The sequence below is a fragment of the Branchiostoma lanceolatum genome, chromosome 3 (genome assembly GCF_035083965.1).
Source record: "Branchiostoma lanceolatum isolate klBraLanc5 chromosome 3, klBraLanc5.hap2, whole genome shotgun sequence".
In the NCBI taxonomy this organism is placed as follows: Eukaryota; Metazoa; Chordata; class Leptocardii; order Amphioxiformes; family Branchiostomatidae; genus Branchiostoma; species Branchiostoma lanceolatum.
In genome coordinates this window covers 32,510,846-32,524,726 of record NC_089724.1, presented here as the reverse complement: position 1 = coordinate 32,524,726, position 13,881 = coordinate 32,510,846, and the positions used below count along the sequence as shown (strand labels likewise).

Sequence of the window (13,881 nt, the reverse complement as noted above, 5' to 3'; positions counted from 1 at the left end):
TTGAATGAATAAGCTGGTTCACTGTCTGAACTGCCCATGCACAGTGTGATGCATTGTTGGTAATATGTCAAAGTTCAAGGCCCCTGAGACAAGCATGGTCCAATGAAGAACTGTTTACAAGTTAGGCACCTTCACCTTTGACCTCACGCATGTGCAGTCCAAACGGTGAAGTGGACTAATATTGTCCTTGACTGTGTCCTGTTGTTTTAATTTGTTTTGTACAGATGTGGAGAGGTGCTGTTTGACCCCTCGCTGGTCGGTAAGGAACATGGCGGGATTCAGTACGCCGTCCACGACACCGTGATGAAGTGTGATATGGACCTCCGCAGGGAGCTGTTCAGTAACATCGTCCTCTCAGGTAAGCTCAATTTGATCTCCCGACCTTCTCCAGACCATGGTTGGGAGTTAGTCGTGATTAAGGTGATCTGTGGTTGGAGATTGGTTGGCAAGGTTTCCTAAGAGTAAGAGTCTTTAAAAGTCATAATCAGAGGAGCAAACTGGAGGTAGAGTAGTAGTATCCATCATTTGATCATACTGCTGCGAGAGTCCCTGACACAGGTGTGGGCAGCATCCAGCGGGTCCAGGTCCACGCTGGTTTGGCCACGCACCTTAATGTCCTTCCTGACACAACCAAGATTTCCTTCCTATCGAATAGAAAACCTAATAGAATAGGATGGATTCCAGGTTACTCCCAACCAAGCTCCAACCTCTGTTGTCTAATCACCTCTCACTTCTCACCCTCCCCAGGAGGAACCACCTTGCTCCAGGGCCTCCCGGAGCGTCTGGAGAAGGAGCTGTGCTCCATCGTCCCCTCCAGCCTGGCCAGGAGTGTGCAGGTGGTCCAGCCTCAGGACAGGAAGTACCTGGTGTGGAAGGGCGGGGCCGTCCTGGCCGGTATGGACCAGTTCAGACAGGCCTGGATCTCACAGCAGGAGTACGACGAGGTCGGACCTGGGGTGGTCCACAGGAAGTGCTTCTCGTGAACGGGACATTTTGCAGTTGTAGAGATTTGCAATATCTTAAAATGGCTTTAGACCTTGGTAATTGTGCTTTGCTGTATAAGAATAATCTGAGACCTGCCAGATACACATTCCCAGTACACAATACATTTGCATCTGTCTGCTAGACTGTTGGAGGGATATCTTGGCTTGTGTAAGACTTAGGCTCATGGTTAGGGGCTAGGGCTAGGGTGAGGTCTAGGGCTTGGGGTTATAGGTTTAGCATTAGGACTAGGTTTTGGGCTATTGCTAGGGTTTGGACTAGGGTTAAGGTCTTCAGCCAAATGTTCCACCTCCACTGTAGAATGGCTTTCTAATCAGCTGTTAACAAGGTTAGCAAGTTTTTCCCTTTAATGTCACCTGCAGATAGAGACATACCATAATGATTAATTTAGTCAGGCAGATAGTAGCTTACAACAGAATTCTGAAAGTTGTCCTCTATCATTATCTATGACAAGTTTGGCTTCTGTACCAACTTCTAATCAGTTTTGTTTATTAGATTCTGTGACATGATATTGACATCATTAAAGAGCGCAGTGCTTTGATTGATTTAATATTCCTTGTATCAATTTAGCTTATAGCAGAATATTTATCTCATTAACCAGACATTGCTGTGAACAATATAGGATATGAATGTGTTTGAGTAAGAATATACAAAGCAAGAGTTTGTTAGGCTAGACCGTGTGAAGGTAAACATGTATTTGCTTGCAAATATTACCTTTCAAGTTATTCATGTTTCATTACATACATGTATCACTATCAGTGATGTTTTTAGTTGCATCTGTATATACATATATAGTCTCATCCACTTGATATGAATTAAAGCATGCTCAGCAGATTATTCTTAAATGATGTACCCATAAGCAATACATTCCATGTGTATGCGGAACTGAAGTTTGTAAAGGCCTGTACTGTAGATAAATGCAAGATTTGCAATTGTATTTTCTGTATGTAAGATGGACATCTTGCAATATCTACTCTTAAGTGTTGAAATACAATGGAGTTTTTGCAGATGTTGAAATAGGGCAATGGGCAGGATATGAGATACAGTGTATGATGGTAGTAATGAAATGTGCAAACATAGCCAGGTTACATACATGTATTGTTCAGGAAGACTACCTCAAGTACCAGGTGATACAACCCATATCCAATAGCCATTTGGCTCGCATCTAAGGTGTTGCCAAAAAATAGAACTAAAAAGCAAGGTACATAATGCTGTATACTCACAGTTGTGATGTACAGAAAAGGACATTGCCAACAAATACATTAGTAAACTACCCCGGTAGCATCAAATAGTTGAAAATTATGCCTTGTGAGGTTTGTTTTTTTAGTACGATGTTACTTCTCAACTGCAATGTATCAAAGTGTACCCTTTGAAATGTGAAAGTACCTGTTGTTAAGCAAATGCTTACAACTAAAGTAACAGTGTATGTATAGTGGTTCAGTATAGAATGGATCATGGTCATATGCAATGTAAAATGTACTGAAATTACAATGTAGTTGGGCTACCTGAGCTTGGTTTTATAGATGAGAGAAGCTAACTGAGACTCAAAGTGGAAGAGAGAGGTACATGTACATTTGATATTGGTAAAAATTCCTTTACCTTATACCAGTTAATAGCAGTCCAATGCTACCAGTGTAAAACCATAGTTACATGTAGCTATTATACTATAGACCGATTCTGACTGTACATCACAATTAGTAGTTCAACCAATGAGAGAATGGCAATTAGAGGTTCAACCAATGAGAGAGTTGCTGCATGTGCATCAAATATTTGCATTTCTACGTTTTGAGGCAGGTGGGTGGGACTATTGGATTGGTCTATTAAGAATTGCAGCCTAGAGATGGAATGATGATTTATTTTGGAATGTTCAGGGACAATATTTTACTGTTGTCAGTGTAAATAGATGAGATATTGAATGTCAGCAGATTTCATCAATATTTTCCCAGCAGTGCAGTATTTGCCAAAATATGATTTTATTAGATATTATACATAGATAGATGATTGCAGGATGTTGACCCACAAAACTCTTCCATTGTTTCACTTCGACATCATCATAGTATAGAATTATATATTATGTATTTATCATAATCCAGATATACTGAATGTACAGTGCAATATATTAATCAAGACATGCCCAAAACTGCAGTAATCTTTATTTTGTTATATATGAGAAGCATAGGTTGTAACCAGTGTTGTCAACTTCTGCAATATCATGTGCAAGAACATGTTTGGTGTGAAGGAAAATATTATCTGTCTTTTTTTATAACACAAGAAACAAGCGCTTTTACAAAAAGCTGTCACCTTCCTTGGGTAATGTCTTAGGTTTATTTCATCTCCTTAATCGCGTTGACCTTTGCCGGATCCGGCTGAAGCTACCTGTCCCCGAACACAAGTAAACACACCTGTCCCTGAGATGGACACCGTTCACACACAAGCAAACACACCTGTCCCTGGTGTGGAACACCGTTTACACAATAGCAAACACACCTGTCCCTGAACACAGCTAAAGACACCTGTCCCTGTGCTGAACACCATCCATATACAGGCAAACACCTGTTCCTGGTGCTGAACACCGTCTATACAGAACGCACCTGTCCCCGGTGCTGAACACCATCCAAACACAGGCAAATACAGCTGTCCTTGGTGCTGAACACCATCCACACACAGGCAAACACACCTGTCCCTGGTGCTGAACACCATCCACACAGGCAAACATCTCTGCTACTGAATACCAACACATCTGTCCTTGGTGCTGAACACCACCCACAAACAGGTAAACGACCTGTCCTTGGTGCTAAACACCATCCACACACAGGCAAACATCTCTGTCGCTGGTGCTGAATACCAACACACCTGTCCTTGGTGCTGAACACCACCCGCAAACAGGTAAACGACCTGTCCTCGGTGCTGAACACCATACACACACAGGTAAACATTTAGCAGTCTTGTGTTAGGATGAAATACTCTAAACAGATGTGATTTTTTTTATATGGCATTGATATATTATGAGAAACATAACGAGAAGCCAGGGCCGAAGCAAAACAAGAAATTGCAGACAGTAGTATTTTTATTCATAATTGACAGCTGTGAAATTGAAACAGCCAGTTGGCTCAGTCTTACGAGAACATGCACATGCTACAACTGTGCGACTGTGGTGTTTTCTAGGTTTCCAGCTGAAATGGTCTTGACATTAAACGGAAGTGTTGTAATTAGTCATGATTTGTATCATTATTTTACTGAAGACGACTGTTGGTTTACTCCAACACCAGCTGTTGCACCTGGCCATCTACAGCTGCCTGCCGCCTGCCTTGCTGCCACGTGCCTGTGCATCCTCTCCAGTCTCCGCAGGTGTACACTCACCCTCATGGCGGATTCGGATCTCCGTCCTCACTGCGGCCTCCTGGGAAGGGAGAGGGGGGTTGATTACGTTACGTAGAACGGACATTGCTCACAGCTGTGCTGGTCTGGACTTGAATACTTGGACACTTCTTCAACAGACTGATCCTAACTGTCCATCACAATTAGCAGTTCAACCATTGAGATAACGGCTGCATGTAATATTTTCATTTAGAATATCACGATTATGCTCTCCTGAAGGAGGCATAAAGAATAAAGTAGGTGAAAGATGATAATAAGAATGAATGAATGAACGAACTAGAGTTCCACGAACACATTACATGTACCTTCGCCAAATAATCAAGGCTTATTATGGAGAGTGCCTTTACCCACGACTTTAAAAATCTGTAGAAATTTCCTTATAAGTTATGTTAATGAGGCCCTGTCATGCATGATTTATGTCTGATAATGTTCACCTTTACGTAGCTTCCTAATGCTATGAGAATGAAATTCCAATCATTTACCACCATGGTATTTAAGTACTTTCTAATTTCTTATGCAAATAAGGTAGCTATTTGCATTATTGATATCTATCGATACCGCTCTCTTATTCAGTTACATATGTCACATGTTTGAGAGTCCTATTATGAAATGCAGCGGATTTATAAACTTTCCTTGGTAATTATGCAAATTAGCTCCTGATTCGCATGATTAGTATTCGATCATGTAAAGCATCAATCAAGCTATCTACATACCATAAATCAAGACGATCCGTCGACCCCAATTTCTAGTTATTCATGTCCGAAGGTCAAAACAAATAAATTAAAAACACCTACTGCAGTTCCAAACAAGCTGCTAGGGGACCCAAACATGCACAACTTACTTAATGTGGCATGAACTATCTACCACACAAAAATCATGACCGTATCACTTGCAGAAAATTTGACCTCAAACTTTGAAGCTACGCTGCAGTACCTAAGGGGCCCGCTAGAAGGCCCATTATCGAACTTGACCTTCCCTTTCAAGAAACCTACCCATCTACTAAATATCATGCACAACCATCAACAGCTCTTCGAGCTATCCTGTCTACATACAAATACGCATACATACACAGCCCGCTGCAGTACCGTAGGAAAACGCCAGGTGACCCATTTTTAAACTTGATCTCCGTTTCCACAATCGCTACACACCCACCAAAATCATGCAGATCCATCAACAGTTCCTTGAGTTATATTGTCTACATACAAACACACAAACATACAAAGTCCACTGCAGCACTGTAGGAAAACGCAGGGGAACTATTTTCGAACTTGACCTTCGTTCTTATAACCGCTGGTAACCTACCAAAAATCACGAAGATCCATCAAAGGTTTCTCGAGTTGTACTCTTGACATACATACAGACCCACTCCGCAGCTGGTGTAACCGATAATATAACCTTTTCGGCGAAGGTAACGAATGAAAATATATACATCTGATGCCTGGTCACTGCCGTTGAACGAAAGCAACTTTACTGACCGACATTTTCCGGCACAGCTCACACTCGTTGGGGTAGGTGTGCTTGTCGGACCCGCACACGGGCTTGTAGATCCTGGGACAGCCGCGCCTCCCAGCCACACACACGGCCTGGAATATAAGACACCACCAAACACACATAAACAACACACAAAGCCTGGAATATAGGATACCATCAAACACACATAAACAACGCAAAAAGCCAGGAATGTAAGACACCACCAAATATACATTAAAAACAGCACACAAAGCCTGGAATATGGGAGACCATCAAGCACACATAATCAACCGCGGCCTACAGTCTGGAATATAGGACACCATCAAACACACATAAACAACACACACATCCTGGAAAATAGAACACCATCAAGCACATAATATAAACAGCATACACAGCCTGGAATATAGGACACCATCATTCAAACACACATAAACAACACACGCATCCTGGAATATAGGACAATATCAAACACACATAAACAACGCACAGAGACTGTAATATAGAACACCATCAAACACACATAAACAATATGTACAGCCTGGAATATAGGACACCATCAAACACACATAATCAACGCCTAAAGTCTGGAATATAGGACACCATCATGCACACATAAACACCACACACGTCCTAGAATATAGAACACCATCAAGCACATATAAACAACATACACAGCCTGGAATGTAGGACACTATCAAACATCACACGCAAACTGTAATATAGGACACTGGCATCAAACACACATAAAAAAACGCACACAGCCTGGAATATAGGACAATATCAAACACACATAAACAACGCACAGAGACTGTAATATAGGACACCATCAAACACACATAAACAACGCAAGAAGCCTGCAATAGATAGAGGACACCACCAAACACACATAAACAACACACACCGTCTGGAATATAGGACACCATCAAACACACATAAACAACGCACACAGCCTGAGATATAGGACACCATCAAGCACATATAAACAACGCACATAGCCTAGTATACAGGACACCATGATCAACCACACGTTTGGCAAAAAAAAAACAATAGCATGTCCAGGACAAAAGAAAACAAAACGACAGTTATGCTGCAGTACCCAAGGTCACACACCAAGGGCCCCACGTATACATGCCAAATATCATAACAATCCATGCGGGCTGTAAGTATACACACCCAAAACAGTACCTACGTTTTTCATGGAGGTAAAAAACAACACACTTACATTTCTGTTCTCTACGGCCGGTTCAGTGCGGCTAACCATCTCTGGACATTCCCCCTTGGATACCTGGGATCAGATATAAACGTGGGAAGACATGCATGGACTTAAAAGGCTAAAAAAAATGAATTTCTCCTACCAAACATTCTCCTACGAATAGTGATTTTCTCAGACAATAAATATACACACGTTATACTGCAATTTTAGGCATATTTTCATACATTGGAACCATGATTTTCTACTTGGGCCTTAGTGCATCATTCCTAAAATTATCCATCAAGGTATCATTTTATGGCACTGAGCATGACAATTAGCGGTTCGGCCAATGAGAGAGGCTGTATGTACGTCAAATATTTGCATGTTTTATGTTTATATTCGATTTCTACGTTTTGATGTGTGGAGTTTATCCCTGGTTTTGGTAGATTATTCATCAGTACAATGCCATGTTCATATTTCTAACAAGATTTAAATATAAGCTTTACCATTGTGAGCTCCATGTCGTCGCCCAGTTGGCAGGCATGCACCTTCAGAGAACACTCGTTACTGTATGTCTCTCCATTCGACCCGCACACAGGGTTATAGTTGAACGGGCACATATCAGGACATCCTGCAAAGCCTGTCAAATATCGAAAATACATGCTATTAGGCTCGCCCCTGAAGCATTGCTAAAGATTGCAAGAAAGCTTCATTTGTTGTAAAGAGTACCGTATAAACATGTAGAAACGTCGTCATTGCATCTTCGTCAACCGAAGGCTATATACAAACTGTTTATGTATAACACCATCAGGATGTGAGAGTGCCGAAAATATAAGAAGTTTCGATTTTTCAAACTTGATAAGATTGAAAATGTTACATGCAACACGAATCGAACTAACAGAAAATAATGTAACAGACAAAACATACCCTAGTAATCATGGCAATATGATACACAATCGTCAAATTTCATTCCATTTTTGTCGTTCAATCCTTACTTACTTACTTTGGTCAATCCTACAAATATTCTATAACACTGACAATAGGTTACCAACTTTCCTTGTAGTTTCTGTAGCAGGGTATATTGTTTTAGGGAGGGGTTGTACCCTTTAAGGTGCTCGGGTTGCCCCCTAGAACACGGGACCCCATTTTAGGTCCCTTCCGAAAGACGAGTGCAGGCCCAACCAAGATGCCCTTATTAACGCACATGCAGCCACTCTCTCTTTGGTCATCTGATAATTACCACGCTGTCATCGGTTCAACTGCTAATTGTGGTGGACAGTCAGGATCCATAGTGTTCATAACGTCATTGAAGTGGGCATGGTTTTGGCGCCATACTGTACAAACTACATGCGACTGTGTGTCTAAACGAGTTGATATGAGGGCGTCTACTCATGGACAGATAAACAAACAGGCGTGTGACCAACAGCTGAGCCAACTAGTAGACCGATACTGACTGTCCATCACTATTAGCAGTTTAACCAATGATAGACTGGTAATAGCGGTTCGACCAATGAATGATTGGCTGCATGTTCGCCAAGTTCGCATTTTTATATTTTTATTTTGCACCGCTTCGTTCTCGTGGTGACGGTTGGGTCTTTGGAATTTATCAACGCTGGCTCCTTTTTTTACGACCAACTCAATTCTAAACACAAACACAGAAATCATTTTTGATCATTAAAAAAAATGCCAAACCAAAAAAAGGATTGCAAACCCCAGAATGGCCCAGATAGTATTTATTTTCCGCTGATGACGTGAAGTAAGCATATATCCAAGTAAGCAGAATTTTGACAGACGGTAAAAAATATTACAAAATTACACAACATCCCATCGTTACCTACATGTACATCGTGTAAATTTAACGTTAGATATGAGTTATATAGGAACATAGATTTCATGATAATTGAATTTGCTGCCATTTATTGTTAGATAGTGTGGTGTTGTTTTGCTTTGTTGAATTGTTTCGCAGCTGTATTTGAAAATAAATCAGGAATATAAAATGGGAAATAAAGGATCCGAAAAACCTTCGCAATACCACGGATGTGGGAAGATCCGTACAAAAGAAGGAAACGAGAAGTTCCGCTGCAGAACCTTACAAAGCCACTAGGGGGCCGTTATCAGACTCGGCCTTCGTTTTCCCGAACACTTCCAGCCTTCCAAATATCATTAAAATCCATCCTCAGCTTCTCGAGTTGTGCTGTCCGCAGCTTCTCGAGTTGTGCTGTCCGCAGCTTCTCGAGTTGTGCTGTGGCACCGAAAGCATACGCTTCTTGGCGAAGGCAGCAATACGCTACACTGCATACCAACACTATACCCACACAGCCATGCATTGCTATCTAGCTAACGGTAGCAGCAGCGAAAAACGATTATAAACAGAACATATGGTAGACGAATATGGTAATGTTTAGCCATTGTAAAACCAAACAGGTCTGCTAGAAACTGTTACCGAGTGTCACCGAACGTATAGGTCTTCCTTTTGTCTTACTATCTGTTGTTTCGGTATGCTGCACATGTAAGTTTGTGACGTTTTCAACATAGCGCCACGTTATACACAGGCTTATTTGTGGTATAAAACAAGGAGATTTTACGAAACGTGGCGCTATCACTGCACATACCTTTCACGGCCAGGCAGCTGACCAACAGCAACACCTGTTTCATCATGGTTAGGATTTGGTGTGTTCCGCAGATAAGTTGATGTTGCTCCTGCAGCGAACTTCTCAATTCACTGGGGTGAAGTTAGAATGACGCGGTGGTTTTGTCAGTCACATGAAAGGGAGAAGTTGTAACACGATAAGAGAACACTTAATCACCGGGCCCTAAATTAAACACCGGGGGCTGGTGTTGTTTCAAGCAGGGCTCGCCGTCCGGTTTGGCCGTATCGTTTTACATGTAGTGACGTCGGCCTGAGCCCTGGGTGTGAGTTAAACATTAACATTTGTAAAGTCACGGAGGAGATGAACAGAACGACGCACATTCCAGAACAGCATTCTTAACGGGGGTGCCCAAACATCGGACGTTTTTTTACGCGCTGGAACTCACGGCGCTCCATTGCTGGTTGCCAGAGAATGGTCATGTTTTAATGAATGAATTTTGAACACATTCATCTTAAGACCATACTTGGACAAGAAATGTATTCATACTGTTCATGGGCCCTTCATGCTCCGCGTCACATGCGGAAGACGCTGTGAGACATTTTCACGAATGTACCTTCTGATTTAGTGCTACGCCAGATAATGTGCCTAACTTAGTACGCTTTGGTAATTTTGCTCTCTTCGCCTGAAGTTGGTGATGAAGTTAGGGAAATGTAAATAAGGCTTGAAGTCTGCTATATTCTAGCTTTCTTTTGACCGGAAAATTCTGACTGTGTGCACTTCTCACGTCATGCCGTGAGAAGGGCTATATCTAGCGCATCCCAGCTCATGTTTTCACGGGAAATAGGCTACTACGCGGCCCGACGTACGTATTGAATGCGGCCCGACTTACGAAATCATTACGAAAAAACGACACCGCTTACATCAACAATACTCCGTCTACTTATTGGGAAATATCTCCGCCATCTCTGTATTCAGTTTCCTTTTCATAGACGGTACCAATCACATGTTAGAGCGTAATAAAACTGTGCGTTGAATCGTTCCGCCACCATCGCGGCCCAAAAAAATGGCGGGAAAGCAACGCCGTCAGACGACAGCAATGTTTACGTTGTTTTTCTTTGGTCGGTTTTCTTCTCAACAAACACTTAAAGACCCAAATTTTTAGTGTTTTATGAAGTTATTTTTCTTATGTGTATGATAGCTTTGTGACCTATGTATCTGCTTGGCACAGGTCGTATATTTAGGTGCCGGGCCGTCTAGCTACGCAGTGACCCTCTACTTAGCGCTACCATCATTATTGTCAAAATACTACTTTTCGACAAAACAAGAAATGAATATGTACACATATGTTTTGAATGTAAATGACAATTATGTGCATGAACTTGGGTTATTTACCTTCCTTATCAGCATAGTCATTGGACACAAACACGGCGTACTTGGCGATGTTAGGGCACCCCCCGTTACCGCCATGGAAAATGGAGATATTGTTTTTGGTGCGTGCGTGCGTGTGTGCGTGTCTGTGTGTGTGTGTGTGTGTGCGTGCGTGCGTGCGTGCGTGTGTGTGTGTATGTGTCTCTCTGTTTGTGTCTGTATATGTGTGTCTGTGTTTCTCAATATTTGTGTGGTCAGTATAACGTAACCTAATAATAGATTGTAAATATTTGGTATGTGGGTAGTCGAAGTTGGAGGTCAATTATGACACTTCCAGCGACTGACCTTGGTACTGTACCAGAACTTCCTGTTTTTGTATCTTTTGTCCTGGACATGCTAGGGTTTTGATTTTTTTTGGGGGGGGGGGTGGCAGATAGCTTTTTGATATAGAATTTTGATGTATATATATATGGGAGAAGTGGTGTTGGTTTAGGCACCCTAGCAGCTTGTCATCATCGTGTACAGTCTACTTCCTTAAGCCCCTGTCACACTTGTGCGTATATACATATCTGAATACCAGCCACATGATTGACGCCTTTTTATGTAACTTTCATACATGTAGACTTTTCACGCGCCTTCGACACCATCGGCCATAAGACGGAACCTCTGGTCATGCATCTGCAGTTACTTGAGTGACCATAAGCAGTGCGTGAAATGGGGACGAAGTATTTCGGAGTCGCAGCCTATTCTAGCCGGCACACCTCAGGGAGGTATATGTCGCCAACATTATTTGTCATAGCGATGAATTGCCTGGATGAAAATATCCACCCCAGTGTCGTTCCAGTAAAAGATACATGCGGATATTCAATGAAATGGTCGATGTCAATATCATATAATCCCGCGAAGCATTTGAAAAGAAATGATAAATCTAATGTTTCTCTACGGCGTGACAATGGTAAGAGGGAACAAGTCATTAGTCTCTCTTTGTAATCAATTGAGTAATCGTAGTAGCACATTCCAGCATATAGAGATGAGGGTATGGGAGCGGGGTGACCAGACCATTGAACAATATTCAAGTTGGGGTCCGACTAAAGTGATATATAGAGCCTTTTGACAGTGATGGTACCTATAGACATTTTGATAAAACCTAAAGTTGAATTAGCCTTTGAAACAATTCTGTGAACATGGCCCTTCCAAGAAAAAAATGAGATATAGTTATGCCAAGGTCACGAAATTCTGTGACAACTTCAAGGACATGGCCTTCCATTTTGTATACATAATGGACTGGCTCTTTAAGCTTTGGATCTACAAATGTTAAGTACTTAACACTTGTCTGCATTGAATTTCATCAACCAGGTGTTATTCCACTTAACCATATTATCAATGTCATATTGGAGAGAGATGCTGTCAGTAAGTGACGATATTTGTTTAAAACATTTGGAATCATCGGCATATAAGGCCATGGGACAGCTACAGTTCGTGGTGGAAGGTAAGTCGTTTAGGTAGAGTAAAAAAGTAGGGGTCCTAATATGGAGCCTTGTGGCACTCCAGATATGACAGGTTGCCAGTCAGAGACCACTCCCTCAACACCGGATCCTTTGACGTCGGCTAGACAAATGACCAAGCCAGTGGATTAGAATTCATGCCGAACGCCTTAAGCTTATGCAACAGGAGGTGATGAATACTGTCGAAGGCTTCAGAGAAGTCTAAATATATAACATTAACTTGGCCACTTGGGTCAAGAATTTCCTCTGTGGTTTGGAGAATTATGAGAAGTTGAGTAGCAGTAGATCTTCCATTGATGAAACCATGCTGAAGTGGGTGAATTTGGTCCTTGAGATGCGGAAAAATTCGGTTAGAGATACAACCTTGCCAAGTAATGATATGGGCCTATAGTTTTCGACAAGTTCTCTATTTCCCTTTTTGAAAACGGGACAGATGCTGGCTTCTTTCCTGGAACTCTAGCTGTTAGTTTGAATACTTTTGTTAAAAACATTGGTAACATGCCAGAGGAGCTAATACATGTCCACATCTGAATTACTGTGGATATGGCATTAGGCCCGACAGCTTTTGTACAGTCTAAGGTGAGTAGCACATCCAGTATTTCATTAGCAGTGAAGAACATGTTGTCTAATGAGGGGTGTTTCCATTCCCGAATCACTGGGAGAGGCTGATTTGTTGTTTTATTTTTAGTAAAAACAGAGAAAAAATAATCATCCAATAAGTCAGCCTTTTCTTTGGGGGTTGTTCCCTCATGACGGCAGTGTTTCAATACTAGTACTTGTGGAAACCGATGAGATTTTGTTTTATTTTTAAATAAAGTCCAAAACCTTTTCGGATTGGTTTTCACTAAAGATCCTAAGTTTCCAAGAAATCATTTGTACTTGCGATCAATCTGTTGCTGTAGACAGTGTCTTAGCTTTCTAAACTTGTACCAATGAATTTGGCTGTTTGATTTTTTTAGCCTTACGCCATACAGTTAATTTTTTGTTTCTGAGGTGACGGACCTCTCCGTCGAACCACGGCATAGAACTAGGAATGTTTACAATAACTTTGGGAACATGGTTCTCAATCATACTATTCAAGCATTGAGACCATATGTTCCAGCAGTTGTCAATGTTGTCAGCTGCATCAGTTTCTTAGGAGAAAAAGATATCACTAAAATGTTGGCGTAAGTTACATTTCTTTTAGTTATAAACATATATTTTTGAGCTTGATATTGCCTTGCACATAAATGCAGATTAAACTGAAGTATAATATGGTCAGTGGGAAATTCGGAAGACACTTTTTCGACTTCAGAGCACTTTTCCGGAATATTGGTCAATATCACGTCTAAGATACATCACCAACTTCTGAAGAGAGCGAAATTACAAAAGC

The 13,881-nt window shown here is 41.5% G+C and overlaps 2 protein-coding genes across 2 annotated transcripts in view; one reads left to right on the top strand and one right to left on the bottom strand.

Annotated features, from left to right (window-relative positions):
• The window catches only part of LOC136431462 (uncharacterized), a 28,889-nt gene extending 26,988 nt beyond the window's left edge, over positions 1 to 1,901 (top strand). Inside the window, exons 22-23 of the mRNA XM_066422843.1 lie at positions 225 to 358; positions 748 to 1,901. Coding sequence (XP_066278940.1) covers positions 225 to 358; positions 748 to 983 — 370 coding nt within the window. The 3' untranslated portion in view covers positions 984 to 1,901. The remainder of the gene's footprint in view (positions 1 to 224; positions 359 to 747) is intronic.
• A 2,150-nt stretch (positions 1,902 to 4,051) lies between these two features.
• On the bottom strand, positions 4,052 to 9,867 carry LOC136431461 (thrombin inhibitor rhodniin-like). Its single transcript, XM_066422842.1, has 5 exons — positions 9,658 to 9,867; positions 7,552 to 7,685; positions 7,076 to 7,138; positions 5,856 to 5,963; positions 4,052 to 4,402 (listed from the first exon to the last, which is right to left on the bottom strand). The coding sequence occupies exons 1-5, from the start codon at positions 9,701 to 9,703 to the stop codon at positions 4,289 to 4,291; spliced, it is 465 nt and encodes a 154-aa protein (XP_066278939.1). The 5' UTR covers positions 9,704 to 9,867; the 3' UTR covers positions 4,052 to 4,288.
• Between the last annotated feature and the right edge of the window lie 4,014 nt (positions 9,868 to 13,881).